The sequence below is a fragment of the Vombatus ursinus genome, unplaced genomic scaffold, assembly GCF_900497805.2.
Source record: "Vombatus ursinus unplaced genomic scaffold, bare-nosed wombat genome assembly UNPS02000577.1, whole genome shotgun sequence".
Taxonomy (NCBI): domain Eukaryota; kingdom Metazoa; phylum Chordata; class Mammalia; order Diprotodontia; family Vombatidae; genus Vombatus; species Vombatus ursinus.
In genome coordinates this window covers 20,923,750-20,941,623 of record NW_020940355.1, presented here as the reverse complement: position 1 = coordinate 20,941,623, position 17,874 = coordinate 20,923,750, and the positions used below count along the sequence as shown (strand labels likewise).

Below are 17,874 nucleotides of genomic sequence, written 5' to 3'. Positions count from 1 at the left end.
TCTATCTATCTATCTATCTATCTATCTATCTATCTATCTATCTATCTATCTATCTATCTATACATATAATTTTTTTCCTCCAACTACCCTAATACTGACAAAGGTCTCATGGGTTATAAATATCATCTTTCCATGCAGGAATGTAAACAGTTCAACCTTAATAAGTCTCTTATGATTTCTCTTTCCTGTTTACCTCTTCATGTTCCACTTGAGTCTTGTATTGGAAAGTCGAATTTTCTATTCAGTTCTGGTCTTTTCATTAACAATGCTTGAAAGTCCTCTATTTCATTGATGACCATTTTTTTACCCTGAAGGATTATACTCAGTTTTGCTGGATAGGTGATTCTTGGTTGTAATCCTATCTCCTCTGCCCTCCAGAATATTATATTCCATGCCCTGTGGTCCCTTAATGTAGAAGCTGCTAAATCTTGTATTATCCTGATTGTGTTTCCACAGTACTTGAATTGTTTCTTTCTGGTTGCTTGTAATATTTTCTCCTTGACCTGGGAACTTGGGAATTTGGCTACAATATTCCTAGGAGTTTTCCTTTGGGGATCTCTTTCAAGAGGGGATTGGTGGATTCTTTCAATTTCTATTTCGCCCTCTGTTTCTAAAATATCAGGGCAGTTTCCCTTGATAATTTCTTGAAAGATGGTGTCTAGGCTCTTTTTTTTTTTTTTGATCATGGCTTTCAGATAGTCTAATAATTTTTAAATTCTTTCTCCTGGATCTATTTTCCAGGTCAGTTGTTTTTCCAATGAGATATTTCACATCGTTTTCTAACTTTTCATTCTTTTGGATTTGTTTTACAGTGTCTTGATTTCTCATAAAGTCACTAGCTTCCAATTGCTCTATTCTAATTTTTAAGGAAGTATTTTCTTCAGTAATCTTCTGGACTTCCTTTTCCATTTGGTTAATTTTGCTTTTTAGGACATTCTTCTCCTCATTGGCTTTTTGGACCTCTTTTGCCATTTGGGTTAGGCTATTTTTTAAGGAGTTTTGTTCTTCAGTATTTTAGCAAGCTGTTGACTTGTTTTTCATGATTTTCTTTCATCACTCTCATTTCTCTTCTCAATTTTTCCTCTACTTCTCTTACTTGCTTCTCAAAGTCCTTTTTGAGTTCTTCTAAGGCCTGGGACTAATTCATATTTTTCTTGGAGGCTTTGGATATAGGAGCTTTGACTTTGTTGTCTTCTTCTGGTTGCATGTTTTGATCTTCTTTGTTACCGAAAAAAAGATTCTATGGTCTGACACTTCTTGCGAGATTTGCTCATGATCCCAGCCAATTACTTGAGTTACAAACTCTTTATTAAGATAGAGGTCTGCTTCCAATGTGAAGAATGTACTGTCCCAAGCTTTGGGGGTTTGTACAGCTGTTTTCAGAGATACTTCTAGGGGCCTGTAAGTTTTCAGTTCTTCCAAAGTGGTATGGTAAGGGGCGAGGTGTTTACTTCTTTCCTGGCCAGTGCTCTGGTCTATGAGTGACCACAAGCACTCTTTTCTGTCTTGGAACTGTGAGGAGGATTTCCTCTCCACAGCCACTGCAAGCTCCACCACACCAGCACTCTTCCTCACCCCAGGACTGCCCCTCAGAACTGTGACCCAGATCCAAGCCCAGGCAAAGCAAGAGATTCCTGCCTCAACACTGGCAAACAGATCCCTGCAATCCCCCTCTGATCAGCCACTCAATTCTCCCTCAGTCTGTGGTCCAGAAGCTCAGGAGACAGCTACTGCCCCAGGGAACTGGGGCTGAGACCTAGCTTCTCTCTCACCACAGTCATAGACTTGTCCCACTGACCTGCTAAGTTGTCCTTGGCCTTCATGGGTTGAGAAGTCTGGAAACCACCATAGCTGCCTGTGATTCAGTCTTCTGAGGCCTGTTCCAGGTTCACTGTAGCCTGCGTGCCCACATCAAACTGTGATCCTCTCCCAGCCTGGAGCAATAGACCTTTCCAATCAACCATCCAGGTTGTCTTGGGCTGGAAATTTGTTTCACTCTGTCTTTTTGTGGGTTATGCTGCTTTAGAATTTGTTTAGAGTCATTTTTATAGGTATTTGGAGGGGTTTGGGAAAGAACTTAAGCAAGTCACTGCTTTTACTCTGCCATCTTGGCTCCACCCCCCTGGGACATAAATCTTAAAGCATAATGATGATGATGATGATAGGCTTCAGTAGAAGAGTGCATTGCTTTTGTATCTATGCCAAAGGGACTGCATGTGACTTACAAACTTCAGAGGTGGGAGGGGGGACTGATTAACTCATTAACCTTGGGGAAACTGAGCACTGTGCTAGCTCCTGACAGAGTAGTCCAGTAGCCTTTCATCAGCCCAAAACACCAAGACCCTCATCTTGCTTTCTAATTCCTTCCTAAACCCCTAGTCTCTAATGCAAACAGGATGCCTCAGACCTCTGGAAATTCCACCAATCAAAGCATATGGCAGAGCCTTTCTTTTACTTAAGGAGAAGAGGTAACAGTTCCATTGGGAACTCCAACTGGGACCCTGGAATAATAAGGGTGGGGAGCAGCCAAGATGCAATATTTAGTGAGGAACATCAGAGATATAACTTAACGCCTGGTTACAGGCCCAACAGAGGGTAGTGCTGAGTGGCGAGGAGGCCCACTGTAAATATTGTGGTGATATCTACAGGAGACATTGGCAGCATTTGAGTGTGAGCTGCTCTTCTAACTGGAATAGAAATGATTGGGCACACTACTCTTTCAGAGAAAAATGGCAACTGAGGGACACTGGTCCTCTTGGACATGGACACCTCCTCACTTAGTTGAGGAGATGCCCAGCCCTTGAGGACGCATATATGCTGAGGTGAGGTGACACTCTGTCTGCATAAAGGCTTTCCTTAGATTGAAGTCAGCTCTGAGTCAGCTCATTAACTCAAGACATACTATGAAAAACAAGCAACTCACTAAGATTTTGATGGCAGAGATGCTCTCTGTGACGGGGAGCATGATGACAGGTAGGTGTCTTATGGGTTGGGACTAGCAGAAGTCCCTAAGCCCTTGTAGATTTCCTTAACCAAGAGTTCATAGACGCCAGAGACAATTATACCTATCTGCTACATGTGTGCCACTTATGATATAGTATCTATTATATATTTTATATAAACCTATTTTGTAATATCTGATATATATACTGCGTATTTGTTTTGTAGATATGTATATAGCTATGTCAATATCTATATCAATATATATACATATTGTCTCCCCTAACTAATTAAATCTGTTAAGATTTAGTTCCTTGAGGTCAGGAACTGTTTCAGTTTCCTTGGGGCCCCCAGCCAGAATGCTGCATTTATGCCTCGTTCCCTTCCAGCTTCAGCTGCCCTAGGCTTATAATCAGTGCCGCATCCCCAGACAATCAGGCCACCTGACATTAGCCTATCTCTGGTGTTTTGCCTGCACATCCCCTTGTGATAACTAACCTACAATTAAAAGTATACACAACAAGAAGACTGATGTGCTGGCACTCATTGTCCTCCCAAAGGAGAATGGACAATGGGACCATAGGATTCAGATCTTGGAGGAATTTTTGAGACCATTTAGTCCAATAACTTCATTTAGTACATGAAACAGAAGCTCAGAAAAATGTGCCTACAATTGCATAGTGATTATGTATTTGATGGCATTTGAAGACATATCCTATGACTCCAGAGCTTTCCATTGCACTGTTAAAGATCACAATATACACTAGTTCTTCTTCACTCTCCCCTTAGGAGGGTCTGTGGGGAAGCATAACAATATATTGAATTCTTTGAATTCTAGATCAACTTTATTGCACATGGATGCCATATGTCTGTCTTCCTTTCTCTCCTTTCCTCCCTCCAACCCTCCTTCCCTTCCTCCTTCCTTACCTCCCTTCCTTCCTTCCTTCCTTCCTCCCTCCCTCCCTCTCTCTCTCTCTCTCTCTCTCTCCATCTCGTTGTCTCTCAGTGTGTTTCTATCTCTGTCTCTCTTGTTACCTTGTATTTCTCTCATATCAATCTAAGGTGATTTACCTGTCCTTTCCTCTTAAGAAAAAAAATCCTTCAATGTTATACCAAATTCTTTTTTTAAATGAATTTTTAATATTATAAGTATAGAGTTATACACAATTAAGCCTAAAACCTCTGTAAATGACTCCACTTGAAACATAGTGGGGAGGGGGCACTGTATTGTTAAGTAGATGGGAGCATTTTAAAGTTAATAACTTGATTGAACAAATTCACATCAAACCTCTAGACTACCAGAAAGAATTTGTGTTGTCATCGAGTTGTTTCAGTTCTGTCTGACTCTTTGTGACACTATTTGGAGTTTTCTTGGTGAAGATAATGGAGTGGTTTGCCATGTCTTCTCCAGTTCATATAGATAGATATATCTATTTAAATATAGACATTTTAAATATATTTATTCAATTATTAATTAATTATTATTAAATTAAAATTTTAAATTAAATAAACAATAAACAGATTTATTTATATATTAAGTAAATATATAAAATAAAAATTTAAAAATTAAATTAAAATCATTAAATGATAATTAACAATTAAATCAATAATATTAAATATAATTATTTAAATATAAATATATCTAAATATAGATAGATATATACATACACACATGTATGTATGCATGTGTATGTATACATACATACATGTGTGTATTTATGTATATATCTGTCTATATCTCTATCTACTTATTTATCTATCTATATTCAACTATTGGAAACTGGTTTCCTTTTGTTTTTGTATGGCTTCAGCCTACTGGGCTTATTACGTGAAATCTAATAAACTCAAAGACTGGGCATCAACTACCTTCCTCCCTCACAGCTTCTTTATAGATTTTAAAAGTTAGGGTTAAGTTCCTTACTTCCATGCTCTTCATCCCTCAGGCTCTTTACCTTTATTCTCTCTCTCTAGGATTTTGGAATACCACTTTCTCATGGCACTGCTCTTATGTATCTGGCCACTCCTTAGTTTCATTGGCTAGATCTTCATCCCAGTCTCACTCACTAACTGTTGATGTTCTGCAGGGCTCTGTCCTCTTCTCTCCTCCTTCTATACACCTTCACTTTGAAGTGCAACAGCTATTACATCAGATGCCATGGATTTAGTTATCATCTCTATGTTGATGCTTCTCAGATCGACTTCTCTAGCTCAAACCTCTCTGTTAACCTCTAGTCTCGCATCTCCAATTGCCTTTCAGACATCTTGTTGTTTTGTTGTTGTTGCATCTCAAATTTAATAATTCTTAAACTCAACATATTCAAAACTGAACTTATTATGGTTCCCCCTAAACCCTCCCTTCTTCCAAACTTTCCTATTACCGTCAAATGTGACAACATCCTCCCAGTCCCCTAGTCTTACAACCTAGGTGTCATCCTCAACTCCTCATTATCTTTCACCTCCATCTGTAGTCAAGGCCTGTCAATTTCATCTTGCAAAATATCTTGAATGCTCCCCTTTCTCTCCTCTGATACTGCCACCACACTGGTACAGGTCCTCAACACATCATTCCTGGACTATTGCTATAGCCCGATGGTTGGTCTGCCTGCTACAAGAGTCTCCTTACTGCAGTCCATTATCCATTCTTAAAGTGCAGGTCTGACCATGCCAGGCCCCCCTCCCCCTCACTCAGCCACTTTTATCACCTCCAGGATCAGATACATAATCCTCTGTTTAGCTCTCAGAGCCCTTCATAAACTATGCCCCTACACCTTTCCAGTCTTCTTACACTTTACACACTTGTACATGATATTTGATCCAGTGACACAGGCTTCTTTGCTGTTTCTCACATAAGATATTCTATCACCTGACATTTTCCCTGGCTGTCCTACAGTGCCTGGAATTTTCTCCCTGATCATCTCTGCCTGCTGGCTTCTCTGGTTTCCTTCAAGTCCTAGCTAAAAATCTCACCTTTTACAGGAAGTGTTTTGCAATCCCTCTCAATCCTGGTGCCTCCTCTCTGTTAATTATTTCAATTTATCATGTATGTATGTATACACATACTATGTGTGTATACATACATACATACATACATATAAAAACACATATTTGTTTGCTTACTACTTCTCTAATTAGATTGTGACTTCCTTAAAGGCAAGGGCTGTCTTTTGCCTTTCTTTGTATCCCCAGTGCTTAGCACAGTGGCTGGCATATAGTAATACAGGCTATTGACTTTTATGCAATTTAGAAAATGTTGTTCAGTCGTGTCCTGCACTTCATGACCCCATTTTGGGGTATTCTTGGCAGAGATACTGGAGTGGTTTGCCATTTCCTTTTCCAGCTCATTTTACAGATAAGGAAACTGAGACAAAAAAGGTAAGTGACTTGCCGAGGGTCACACAGTAAGTGCCTGAGGCTGGATTTGAACTCATGAAGATGAGTCTTCCTGATTCCAACGTCAGTGCTCTATCCACTGTGCCACCTAGCTGCCATAATTTAGAAAATACTCTCACTTTATTGGTCCCATAGATAACATGGCAGTCTTCCATTGGTATTATACTGACTCTTTATCAGAAGTGATGTATCAGCTTGAGCTCTAAGGGGTTCCAGTCTTTGACCAGGGAATGGATACCCCTCCCCCTCTCTCTCACTATGTGCTATTCACTGCTAGCACAGGTGCCATGCATTGAGACTGTTCCTCATAATAGCTTTTCTCCTCCTTCTCTTGTGAGTAGCAATAAGGTTTATTAAAGCCATCTCTGTGTGAGCTATTGCTTTTCTTCTAAACTCCCTTGCACTAAACACATCCAGACCCATACCGACACCCAAACATAGACAGTTGATGGGGTTAAGGGCTGTGGGAGAACATATCCTGGCCCAGAATCCTTTGCTATCTAATGGTCCTTGGTGCTCAGGTTAGCACTGAAGGCTACTAGATAGTCAGGAAACAGGGATTTGATTTATGAAGACTAATGAAAAGTCCCAGGTGATGATGGTAGTCAGAGTAATGGTGGGGAGTGAATAATCGTCCTTTACCATAAAGTGGCCAGACCTCCATATGGAAAAACCACCTATACCAGTACTCTTTAAGAATCACTCCTTAAATTATAAGACAAAAAGGAGTTGTTTAGACAGACTGCCCTGAAGTCCTTAAAAACTCTTCATTTTGTAGCAAAGCAAATCATAATGACAATCAACCAAATCATTTAAGTTTATATAGAGATTGCCAAGGAAATCATACCAAGTGAAAATTGCTATGGAAAGCTATGATCTCTTTAGGCCTGGTCCAAGCTACTCATCTGGACTGATGCTTGAAGGACAATAATTTTCCCCTTGTTCCCATAAGGACTATTAAAGAATGCATGCTGTAGTTATCTGGTTTTCCAGATGGGAAAATGACAGAATGGGAGCATCCTTAGCTCCCATCCTCCTCATCTTAAAATGTATCTGTATTTTTATCCATTCCCACTTCTCCTTCCTTCCTATTCTTATTATGTAGGTAAGCATGGTATAGTGGATACAGCTTTGGACTTGTCAGAAAGATTGGGTTTGGTTCCTTTCTCAGACATTTACTAGTTGTGGATCCTGGACAAGCCGCTTAACCTCTGGTTATACTCATCTGCTAAATGAAGGGATTGAACTCAATGAGGTCACTTCCAGCTCTATATCTATGATCTTGTGATCTTCTCCTGCCCCTTCAACCACTGCCTTTGATTTAATTCCTTCTCATATTCCCCATCTATTTTCCATTTTTTTCTTACACCTTTCTCCTATGTGTAAATACAAACTTACACTTCCCCTGTCCTAAAAAAAAAAAGATAAACCTGTCCTGATCCACCTCTCAAGCTACCACCCAATCTCTTCTTTCACTGCGCTGATTCTAGAAGGAGCCACTTAGTCTTGCTGACTCTAGTTCTTTACTTCTCTCTTATTCTTCAACCCTTTGCAAATTGTCCTCTTTTTCAAACATTCTACTGAAACCATTTTCTCAGAGGTAGTTGATTTCCCCATCCCTGACTCCCACAGCCCTCAATTGTTGCCTTGAAGATACACAAGGTAAAGAGAGAGGGTTAGCCTATCCAGTCTTTCCATAAAAAGGAAGTGACATAGGAACATTCACTGTGCTTTGTTGCTTTCTTAGTGTAGATGCCTGTTTCTGTGTGAAGTTCCTGAGTAATTCCTGGCTTTCTTTTTTATTTATAAATTTAATTTTTATTTTCAGTTCCAAATTCTATCCCTCCTGCTACCACTCCCCCATCCATTGAGAAGACAAGAAATATGATATACATTATACATATGAAGTCATGCAAAACATATTTCTACATTAGCCACATTTGGGGGCAGGGGGTTGCTAGAAAAAATAAAGCAAAAAAAATATGCTTCAATCTGCACTCTGAGTCCATCAGTTCTCTATCTAGAGATGGATAGAATCTTACATCATGAGTCCTTGGGAATTATGGTGGATCATTGTATTGTTCATAATTGCTAAGTCTTTTGCAGTTGATTATATTTATGATATTGTTGTTAGTGTGTAGATTTTCCTCCTAGTTCTATTCACCTTACTTTGCATCATTTCATATATCTTCCAAGGTTTTTCTGAAACCATCACTTCATCACGTCTTACAAGACAGTAGCATTTCATCATATTCATATAGCGTAACTTATTTAGTAATTCCCTAATTGATGGGCATCCTCTCAGTTTGCAATTCTTTACCATCACAAAAAGAGCTGCTACAAATATTTTTGTACATATGTGTCTATTTATTTTTCTTTGATCGCTTTGGAGTATAGATCTAGTAGCATTATTGCTGGGTCAAAGAATGTGCACTGTTACTGGCCTTTTGATCTTTCCATCTATATCCATCATTCCATATGGACTTGCTTTGTATTTTGGCTTTATGACATTTATGATTTTCCTTGTCCTATTATCTCCCTAAGTGCCCTCAAACTGAATTGCACAGAGTAGGCACTTACATTTTTCCTAAATGAATGAATGAATCCTGGTTGAGATGATTCAAACTTTAGTGGCAGAGATTATCATTACCCCAGTACCTTTTTCTAAACATTGCCTCCCTTGTGGCCTTGAGGAAGGGCAATGTCTTCCCCTCTCCCCCAGCCCCAAAGATTGTGTGGTTAGAGAGCTCTGTGTTGAAAGATGATGAATAATAGAGTAATAGAGGTAACTAGGTGGCACAGTGGACAGAGCACCTAGAGTCAGGAAGACTGAGTTCAATCCAGCCTCAGATGATCAGTAGCTGTGTGACTGTGTGACAGGACTGTTGGGAATATTAAATGAGATAATCTTTGTGAAGCACTTGGTACAGTTCCCGACACATAGTAGGTACTTAATAAACGCTTATTTCCTTTTTTCCTTCCTTCCTTCTTAGATCAGTAGAACTAGAAAGAGCCCTAGAGATTATCTAGTACAACCCTTTCAATTTACAGTTAAGGAAACTAAAGAGGGAAAGAAGCTATTTGAGATAATATAGTTGCAGAGTTGGTATTGGAGCCTAGATCTCTTAAATTTCTATCCAGGACTCTTGCACTAATTCATAGCTGTCTTCTTCTTCTTCTGTTTGGAGGCAATGAAGGTTAAGTGACTTGCCCAAGGTCACCCAGTTAGTAAGTAGCTGAGGTCAGATTTGAACTCAAGTCCACCTAACTCTAGGGCCAGTGTTGTAACCACTGCACCACCTAGCTGCTCCTCCATAGTCTTCTAATAACCAGGCCATCGATTAGACAAGGGAGGTGTGGATCTAGAAGGATAATATTCTGACAAGAAATAGATCTCCACAATCCAGTGTCTTTAGTTAAGCAGAAAAAGGACTCAAGAAACTAATGAAAGTCAGCTGTGAAACAGAGATCTTCTTGAGTCAACCCAGAAAGAAAATATGAAACCAAAAGCTTGGGTTTGCAGGAGGCTGTGGCCTCATCTTGGAATGCCTGGTAGTTCCAGCACCAATCTTTCATTTGACTACTTAGCCTGGCACCATGCCTTCCTTCTCTAGATGCAGTATGGGGCTGAGCCTGCTGTCAGTGCTCAATAAATTTTAATACAACCATGATCAACATTTCATTCTGCTGGATACCTGAATGTCTGACCTGTGTCTTTCCAAGATGCAAATGCAGTAAGTCCTTTATAATTAATTTTTATTTAACATTTATTGAGTACAAAAAGGTCACTAAGCCCTGGGTAGAATACAGAGGTACTCCCTGTCCTTGTCTTTTGGACAGAGGAATTCCTGAAATTAAAATACCTAGTAGATGACACAAGTGACAGCATATCATAGTAGACAGACTTCAGTTTGTAGTCAAAAAGACCTGGGTTTCTGCCACCAGTATCAACTAGCTATGAGACCCAGGGCAAGTCACTGGACTCCTTTGAGCCTCAGTGTCTCATCGGAAAAAACAAGGTGATTGCATTAAATAGTCTTTGAGTTCCCTTCCAACTTTGGAATGATGATATGGTTCTTTTGTTTGTTAAATATTTTATTTTTTCCAATTACATGTACAATTTTTTCTTTAACATTTTTATTGTTTGTTGGATTTTTGGGGAGGCAATTGTAGTTAAGTGACTTGCTCAGGATCACACAGCTAGTATCTGAGGCCAGATTTGAACTCAAGCCTTCCTGACTCCAGGACCAGTGCCATATCCACTGTGCCACCTAGCTGCCTCTTTAACATACTTTTTTCAAAAATTTTGAGTTCCAAATTCTCTCCCTCCCTGCCTCCCCTCCCCACTCCTTGAGAAGGCAATCAATTTGATATAAGTTATATGTTTATAATCATGTAAAATATATTTCTATATTAGTCATGTTGTGAAAGAAAACACAGACCAAAAAACCCTCAAGAAAAAAGAAAATAAAAAATAGTATGCTTCATTCTGCACTCAGACTCCCTAAATTCTTTCTCTGGAGGTAGATAGCATTTTTCTTTTGAGTCCTTTGGAATTGTCTTGAATCATTATATTGCTGAGAATAGCTAAGTCATTCACAGTTGATCATCATATAGTATTGCTGTTACTGTGTACAACGTGCTCCAGGCTCTGCTCACTTCACTTTCCATCAGTTCATGTAAGTCTTTCCAGGCTTTTCTGAAAGCATCCTGCTTGTCATTTCTTATAGCCCAATAGTAGATGATGTGATTCTTAATTGCTCTGAGCTGCAGGAAATTATTTTGTGTAATAATTCTCTACTAAATTATAAACAGGTTTGGAATTTTAGTGCTGAAAGGAGTTCTCACAATGGGAGTTTTCTATGCTTATGAAATCTACCATCCTTCATATGGTAGATGACACAAGGCTAGTAACTGGGCAGAGGCAAGGATGTGCACACATAAAGTCTCCATTACATAGGAAATTCAAAACCTGGACTATCAGTTCAAATCACTCAGCTAATGGCCTCCACTGTTTGTTTCATTTTGCTAGAGAAGAAAGCTAAGGCCTATTGTTGCTTTTCCTCAGAAAGTTTTATTGCATTCTTCTTATTTTTCAATTTAAGTCAATAATAACATTTTGTTGATCTGTATGGGTTTTCAGTATTGTAGAGTTAATTGTGGTGTTATTGAAAATATCAAGCATTCTTTCTTAACGATCCACATATAAGGCAGATTTCTTTATTGGAGCCATAAATATTGAACTCCTGGTTATGACCAAGACAGGGGAACAATGTATGAGCTTGGTCTTCTGTGTCTAATATATAAATGTAGAAGGCAAGAAAACAAAACTGGGATCAAGCATACCACTCAACTCTGGCTACATGGCCAAGAGAGGATAAGGGCTCCTTTGCTTTTTAATGGGACTGTGTAGCTTCCTAACTGCTTTTTTTTACTCTTAACTTTATTCTGGACACTTGGGGCTAGTTGATGATGAAACAGGCAGGAGAATGCCCAATGTGGATGGTGGCTGTCCTTAAACTACCTGGTTTAGTGACTAGGAAATCTGTAGACCCTCAAAAGAATTTTGCTTTCTACCTTTAAGGCGTTGTTTCCATTTGTCTTCCAAAGCTACAATGCATCTGTGATCTGACGGAGGTAGGTTCCTCTTCCAGTGATGGACATAGCAGCTAAAACAAGTTATTTGTCCTAATATAGCATAATCAACAACAAGAGAGACTGTATTGTCTGGGAGAAGGGTCAGGGGAGTTGGAGATCTGGGTTCAAATCTCGGATCTTCTCCTGGCTAGCTATATGATTTGGGGCATGCCACTTCCCCTTGTGGGGGCTGCTACAGTCGTACTACTTAACCTCACAGGGTGATGGTGAGGGAAACTTCCTGTAAACTTTAAAGAGCTAGAGAAATGTGAGTTATTATTAAATGATCAGATAATTAGGTAGTCAGAGGTGGCAACATGGGGAAGACAGTGGCTAAGACCAAATGGGAAAGCCCTACTGGTCTCAATGTTTTAGCACAAGTGCTGGCTGGTTACCGCTTAGGTCATGCGTTAGAGCTTAGGATTGGAGCAGAGAATGGCAAAGGTCAGACACACTCTGGGTTTTCTGTACTCTTTTTTTTTTCCTTGAAATGTTAATCTCTTATTAGTGTTGGCGGGAAGTTAATGCACTTGGTGCATTCTTTGTTTCCTTTATCCTCTGCCAGGTATTTAAAACAGGGATTAACAAACTACAGGCCCCAGGGCCATACAAAAATTCTGCATTTGATCTGCGAGGCTCTATTTTGTCACCCCATCTTAAAAGAAGCATTTGGATGCAGTTTCCATGTTGATAATGCAAAAGGATGTAGGGAATAAAAGTCGATGCAAAAGTTAGCTTCAACTCAGATAATGTGATACTGGTGGGAAGTCAGCATAGGGGAAAGCTGAGAGGGCAATTTTAGCCTCAGTCTAAGATGGGATCCTCCTGGCTCAGTTTCCCCATTATGTTGCTTTGAAAGAGAATGTTACCCACCTGGCTATTCCTGAGTCTGACTATGATGTGGATTTGATACTGCATGGTTGGAAAACTGAATTATCTAAATCCAAACAGAGCTAAGGATGTTTTATCCTCTCAAAGTTGGGCCCTAAATCAAGTCCCTGCTTTATATCTGGACCCTGCAGTTTTTTCTGTCAGATTTGTGTCTTCCAGACTACAACCATTCACCTACAGTTGGTAGCAAACAGCGGGTACCAACCGACATCCCCAGATCGTTCCCCGGGTGCAGTCTGTGCTTGGTTCCAGTCAACCTCCTCTTTGGGACCCCCTCGAGGCAGGGACAGCTCTACGTCGCTTGCCAGCAGGAAGCAGTTCCAGAAGCTGAGACCTTCGCCCCATACTCCAAAAGAATTGGGGTCCCATTTGTTTGAGGGGCTAATGATGGGCTTGGGATCTAGACCCTAGAAAGGAAAAACCCTGGACTTTCCCACGTGGCCAAGTCCCCTGAAGCTATAATCCCATCAACTGGCCTTTCATTGTGGACCTCCCTATGGCCCCAGGCCACTTCTCCATTCTCCCTTGGCCAGGGGGTTCAGGTCCCTGGAATTTTATTCTACTTGGCTACTCCTAGAGCCCTCCCATAGGCTTTCTGTATAATCTAGCCACCGCCTAGATCCTTATCATCTAGCCACCGCCTAGATTCTTATAATCTAGCCACTGCCTAGAGTCTTATAATCTAGCCACTGCCTAGAGTCTTATAATCTAGTCACTGCCTAGATTCTTATAATCTAGCCATAGCTTGCTAATGTTCAGACTCCTCAAGAGTCTGCCCAATATGATGGATGTTCTAATAAACCTTGCCTTTGGCTGAAAAAAAAAAGTTAGCTCCAATTTATAGAGTGGGGAGGGAGGGAACTTTATTTTTCTCATCAAGGTACAGGGACCTTCACTGGAAGTCCCTCTACCTTCCACCAGTGAGGTTGGTAACAGGTTGCCTAGAATACTGAAAGGTTCTATATGTATGTATGTATGTATGTATGTATTAGGGGTAGGGACAGGCCTTGGAGTCAAATCTTCCTGATTTGGATACCTCTTCTCCGCCCACTAGGCCACATTGCCTTTTTTCTTCCCCCTCAACAAATCCTGTTTGTGAATATTAATGATATACTGCATACTGCTGGGGATGACCTTTGTCTTTCTTAATTAAGATTTTTCTGAGGCCTCATTTGAAGGAGTGGGAAGAGCAGGGTGGGGAGGGGGAAAGAACTCATCCTATTTTAAAAATTTCCCATTTTAATTATTCTTGCTAACTGGCCATTAAGCTCAATTGTTTCTATGTTGTTGGAAGTCTGTTGCTTCTATGCTGCAAGTGTCCTCTAAATTTGGCACCCTGGGATAAAGTCCTCTGGCCTCATCCTAGTTATACTCTTTGCCAGTAGCATCAAACTGGCTATACCTTCAAACTGGTGCCAGCAGATGGGCTTGGACTTCTGCTGATGCTCATTTTGTTGGTTTCGTTATTGGCAGTGGTTTACTAATTCATTGTCACTTTTGAGAAATTGTTCTTGTGCCCCCTACCAATTATGATGAGTGTTGCTATGCTCTGTCCTTAACATATGGCCTTCTTCTTTTAATAAGTGAGGTTGTTGGGAACCCCACAAGGGAAACAATGATTAACAGTATCTACTCTTGTTTTATGATGTTCTTGAAAAGGGAAAGGGGCTGCTATCCAGATTCCCTGCCCACCCCTAACCCCCACCCCACCTCTAAGGAGGACTTGTAGGATCATAGCTTCTAAATGCGGATGAGACCTCAGAGGTTTTCTACTTCAATCCTCTCACTAAACAAATGTAGAAGGGGCAGCTAGGTGGCGTAGTGGATAGAGCACTGGCCCTGAAGTCAGGAGGACCTGAGTTCAAATGTGACCTCAGACCAAACACTTGACACTTACTAGCTGTGTGACCCTGTGCAAGTCACTTAGCCCCAATTGCCTAAGAACAACAACAACAACAAAAAAAACAAATGCAGAAAATGAGGCACAGAGAGATGCTGAGACATGACCATAGTCACATAGGAGCAGAGCCAGGAAGCACACTTAGGTCTTTTGACTCTTCCCACTAAAGTAGCTTGCATTGTCTATAGACTGTTTGCTGTCAAACAGACTTCTATGACTGAGGTAGGAGTGGCTGCTGGATCTGAAATAAAATGAGGAGCCCTTGTGCTGTATGCAAGTGTAATCGGATGAATTTTATTTTAAGTTTCCATTACATTTTGGTTAATTCGAATATGCAAATGAATAAAAGCATACAAAGTCAAGGTGGTTTATAGTATAGCAGAAACTTTTAGAAACTTGGTTACCGAAAGATTCAGCAGAAGCTCTTGAGACTACTTAATAGAAGTGATTAAAAAAAAAAAACTTTAGCATTGATTAATTAACACTCTTATAGGACGAATGTCTAGGTGCCCGGGAAGGGCATCCAAGGCCCAATTTTCCACCAATGGTGGCCGTATGTACCTGAGCATGCAATTCTATCCTCTCTGACCCCTCCACCTCCCTTCTCTATCCTTCTGTACAGCTTTACTAAGAATCACAGTCTGCTAATCTAGACTATTCTCTTGGGCATTTTAGTAGACTTTTAACATAAACCAGCATCACAAATAAGCACTGGCCCAATTGTACCATTCCTCTCAGGTAATAAAATGAATGAATGCAACATTTTTTTACCATTTGCCTGAAAGCATCACAGAGCTAGCGGCCATTTCCAAGACTGAGTAAATCTAAGTTTCCAGCACCTCAGTACAAGCAGAGGTTACTGCATGAAAGACAGAGGTGTCTGGAGAGATTTAGTAGGTATCAATCCTCCATCTATGCTCAGCCACCAAACTCACCCCTTCCTCCACAGCATCAGCCTAGTTGACTTGACTCTAAGGGATTTCTAGGGCCTGAATTTTGGGGGAGGCGAATGATTCAGGAGACATAGGCAAAGTGTGAATTTAAAGTAGTGAGACAGATTCTACACACTACACAAATCTGTCTTAGTACTTTATAGCCATACTTCATTAACTCTAGGAGCTAAAAGGCTCCTGTGCATGAGGCCACAGTCTGACATCTCCTATCAAAGGCACCATAAAGCTGTCTTATTTTTAAAGGGCTGAGTGGTATCCTTGCTTCCTCATCTTCTAGGTGATTACATCCCTCATAAATGTAGTTTGTTAAGATGGGGCCACATCTTTTCACACAGTCAATCTGTGAAATTTGGCAGGCAGTTCCTCTGAGACTTTTGGAAAGGCCTTCCCCTCCCATAACCCATATAGAGAATACAGCTGTGACCTGTGGGAGGGTGTGTGGTCAGAAACATTCATGGGCCAAAAGCACAAAAAAAAAAGGACTTGGATCAAGGTGGGGGGGGTCTTTTTGGAGGGTCTTTCTCTGTTCATTTGTAGATTTATTTCCCTGGGCACTGGAAATCTTGTCTGAAATCAAATCGGGTCATGGGCAAATTACTTGGGTCAGAAAATCCCTCTGATTAATGGAATCTGAGCCATTTGCCATGATAAGTGATAACTTTTAGTTTGATGAGCTATTAGAGCTTAATTAGAGCTTAATTAAAGCAAATGCTCAGAACATTTTAGAAGCTGGAATTATGCAACATCTCTCCAGTCTGTCTGCTCGCACCTTCAGATTGAGGAGGTGGAATTTGGAAAAGTGTGGTAGAGAGCTTCTCGGTGGATGTCGAATGCATCTCAGCCCTTTTCCTTCTTGACCTTGCCTTCTGGAATGTGTAATGTGCTAGCACCTAGATAAAATAAGAGCTGGCCTATCTTTGCATCAGAATGTCTTAACCAAGGCATGGAGAAGCTGTTTCCACCTTCTCCCTTACAGGTTTACATCTATTGCCTCTTCTGAATCTTTAGCTGAAGCTCCCCATACACGTGTCTCAAGGCATCACAGTTCAGCGTAGCCATCAGTTTGCGTGAGCCAGGGACCCAGGGCCGACATACTTCTTCCCACGTCAAGGTAGAATTGGGTGGAAGTTCACTGAAAGGATGAAAAAGAGAGAAACATGAAAGAAGTTTTACTTTTCATACAGGCAGATCCTGATTCCCAATAAGGAGTAGTAAGAACTATGTGGGTCATTCAACCTGGCTTCTTGAAGGAACATGCTTCCCAAAGTGCACATGGGAAAATCCAGATGTGGAGACAGTGATAGATGTGGAACTAGGAGAGCCCTTAGAGGCCAGCTAGTCTAATCCTCTCATTTTAGAGATGAGGAAACCGAGGCTCAAAGAGGTTGGTTAGTTTGCCCAAAGTAATACAAACAGTTAAGTGACAGTGCTAGAATTTGAACTCAGGTCTCCTGACTTTAAATATAACACTCTTTCCTTTGTACCATGCTGCTACCCACTATGCCCTACTGCTCATCTGTGCTGTGGAGTGTTCTATTACTGGGCTCTGTGAATGAATTACAACCAGAACTAGATTGAATGACATGAGGTTTGTCCTCATCTCTTATTTATTACTCTATGTTGGATAGACTGCAGTGGGTCTTCTCTGTCTCCAGTTCCTTTGGTGATCTACTCTGGTTCACTGTCCCCTAAACATACTATGTGCCCTCCTATATCCGTGCCTTTCCTGATGCTATTTCTTAGGTCTGAAATCCCTTCTCTGCCCTTTTCCTGTTGAATTCTGATCCAGCCTTTAAAAGCTGAATTCAAATGCTACTTTCTCCATTAAATGCATGATTAATACTCTTCCCCCTCAAACCTTCTATCGTACATTTTCATCATCACTGGTTTGTACAATGCAATCATCATGTAATATTATATATCATGTTAGATCTAGACCTACAAGCCTTGGGACAAATCACACTGAAAATGCTTATTAGCTATATGACCACAGACAAAATACTCAATTTTCTTATCTGTAAAATGGAGATAATAATACTTGCCTTTTATACCTCACAAGGTTGTTGTGAGGAAAGGCCTTTGCCAACCTAACATGCTATATAATTAAGAATTGCTACAATGACAACTGTTACTACTACTTACTACTTATCATTACTACTATTT

The 17,874-nt window shown here is 40.4% G+C and overlaps 1 protein-coding gene across 1 annotated transcript in view; it reads right to left on the bottom strand.

The window, feature by feature from the left end:
- Positions 1–15,023: 15,023 nt before the first annotated feature.
- Positions 15,024–17,874, bottom strand: part of F13A1 (coagulation factor XIII A chain) — a 156,118-nt gene continuing 153,267 nt past the window's right edge. Inside the window, exon 12 of the mRNA XM_027868322.1 lies at positions 15,024–16,843. Coding sequence (XP_027724123.1) covers positions 16,696–16,843 — 148 coding nt within the window. The 3' untranslated portion in view covers positions 15,024–16,695. The remainder of the gene's footprint in view (positions 16,844–17,874) is intronic.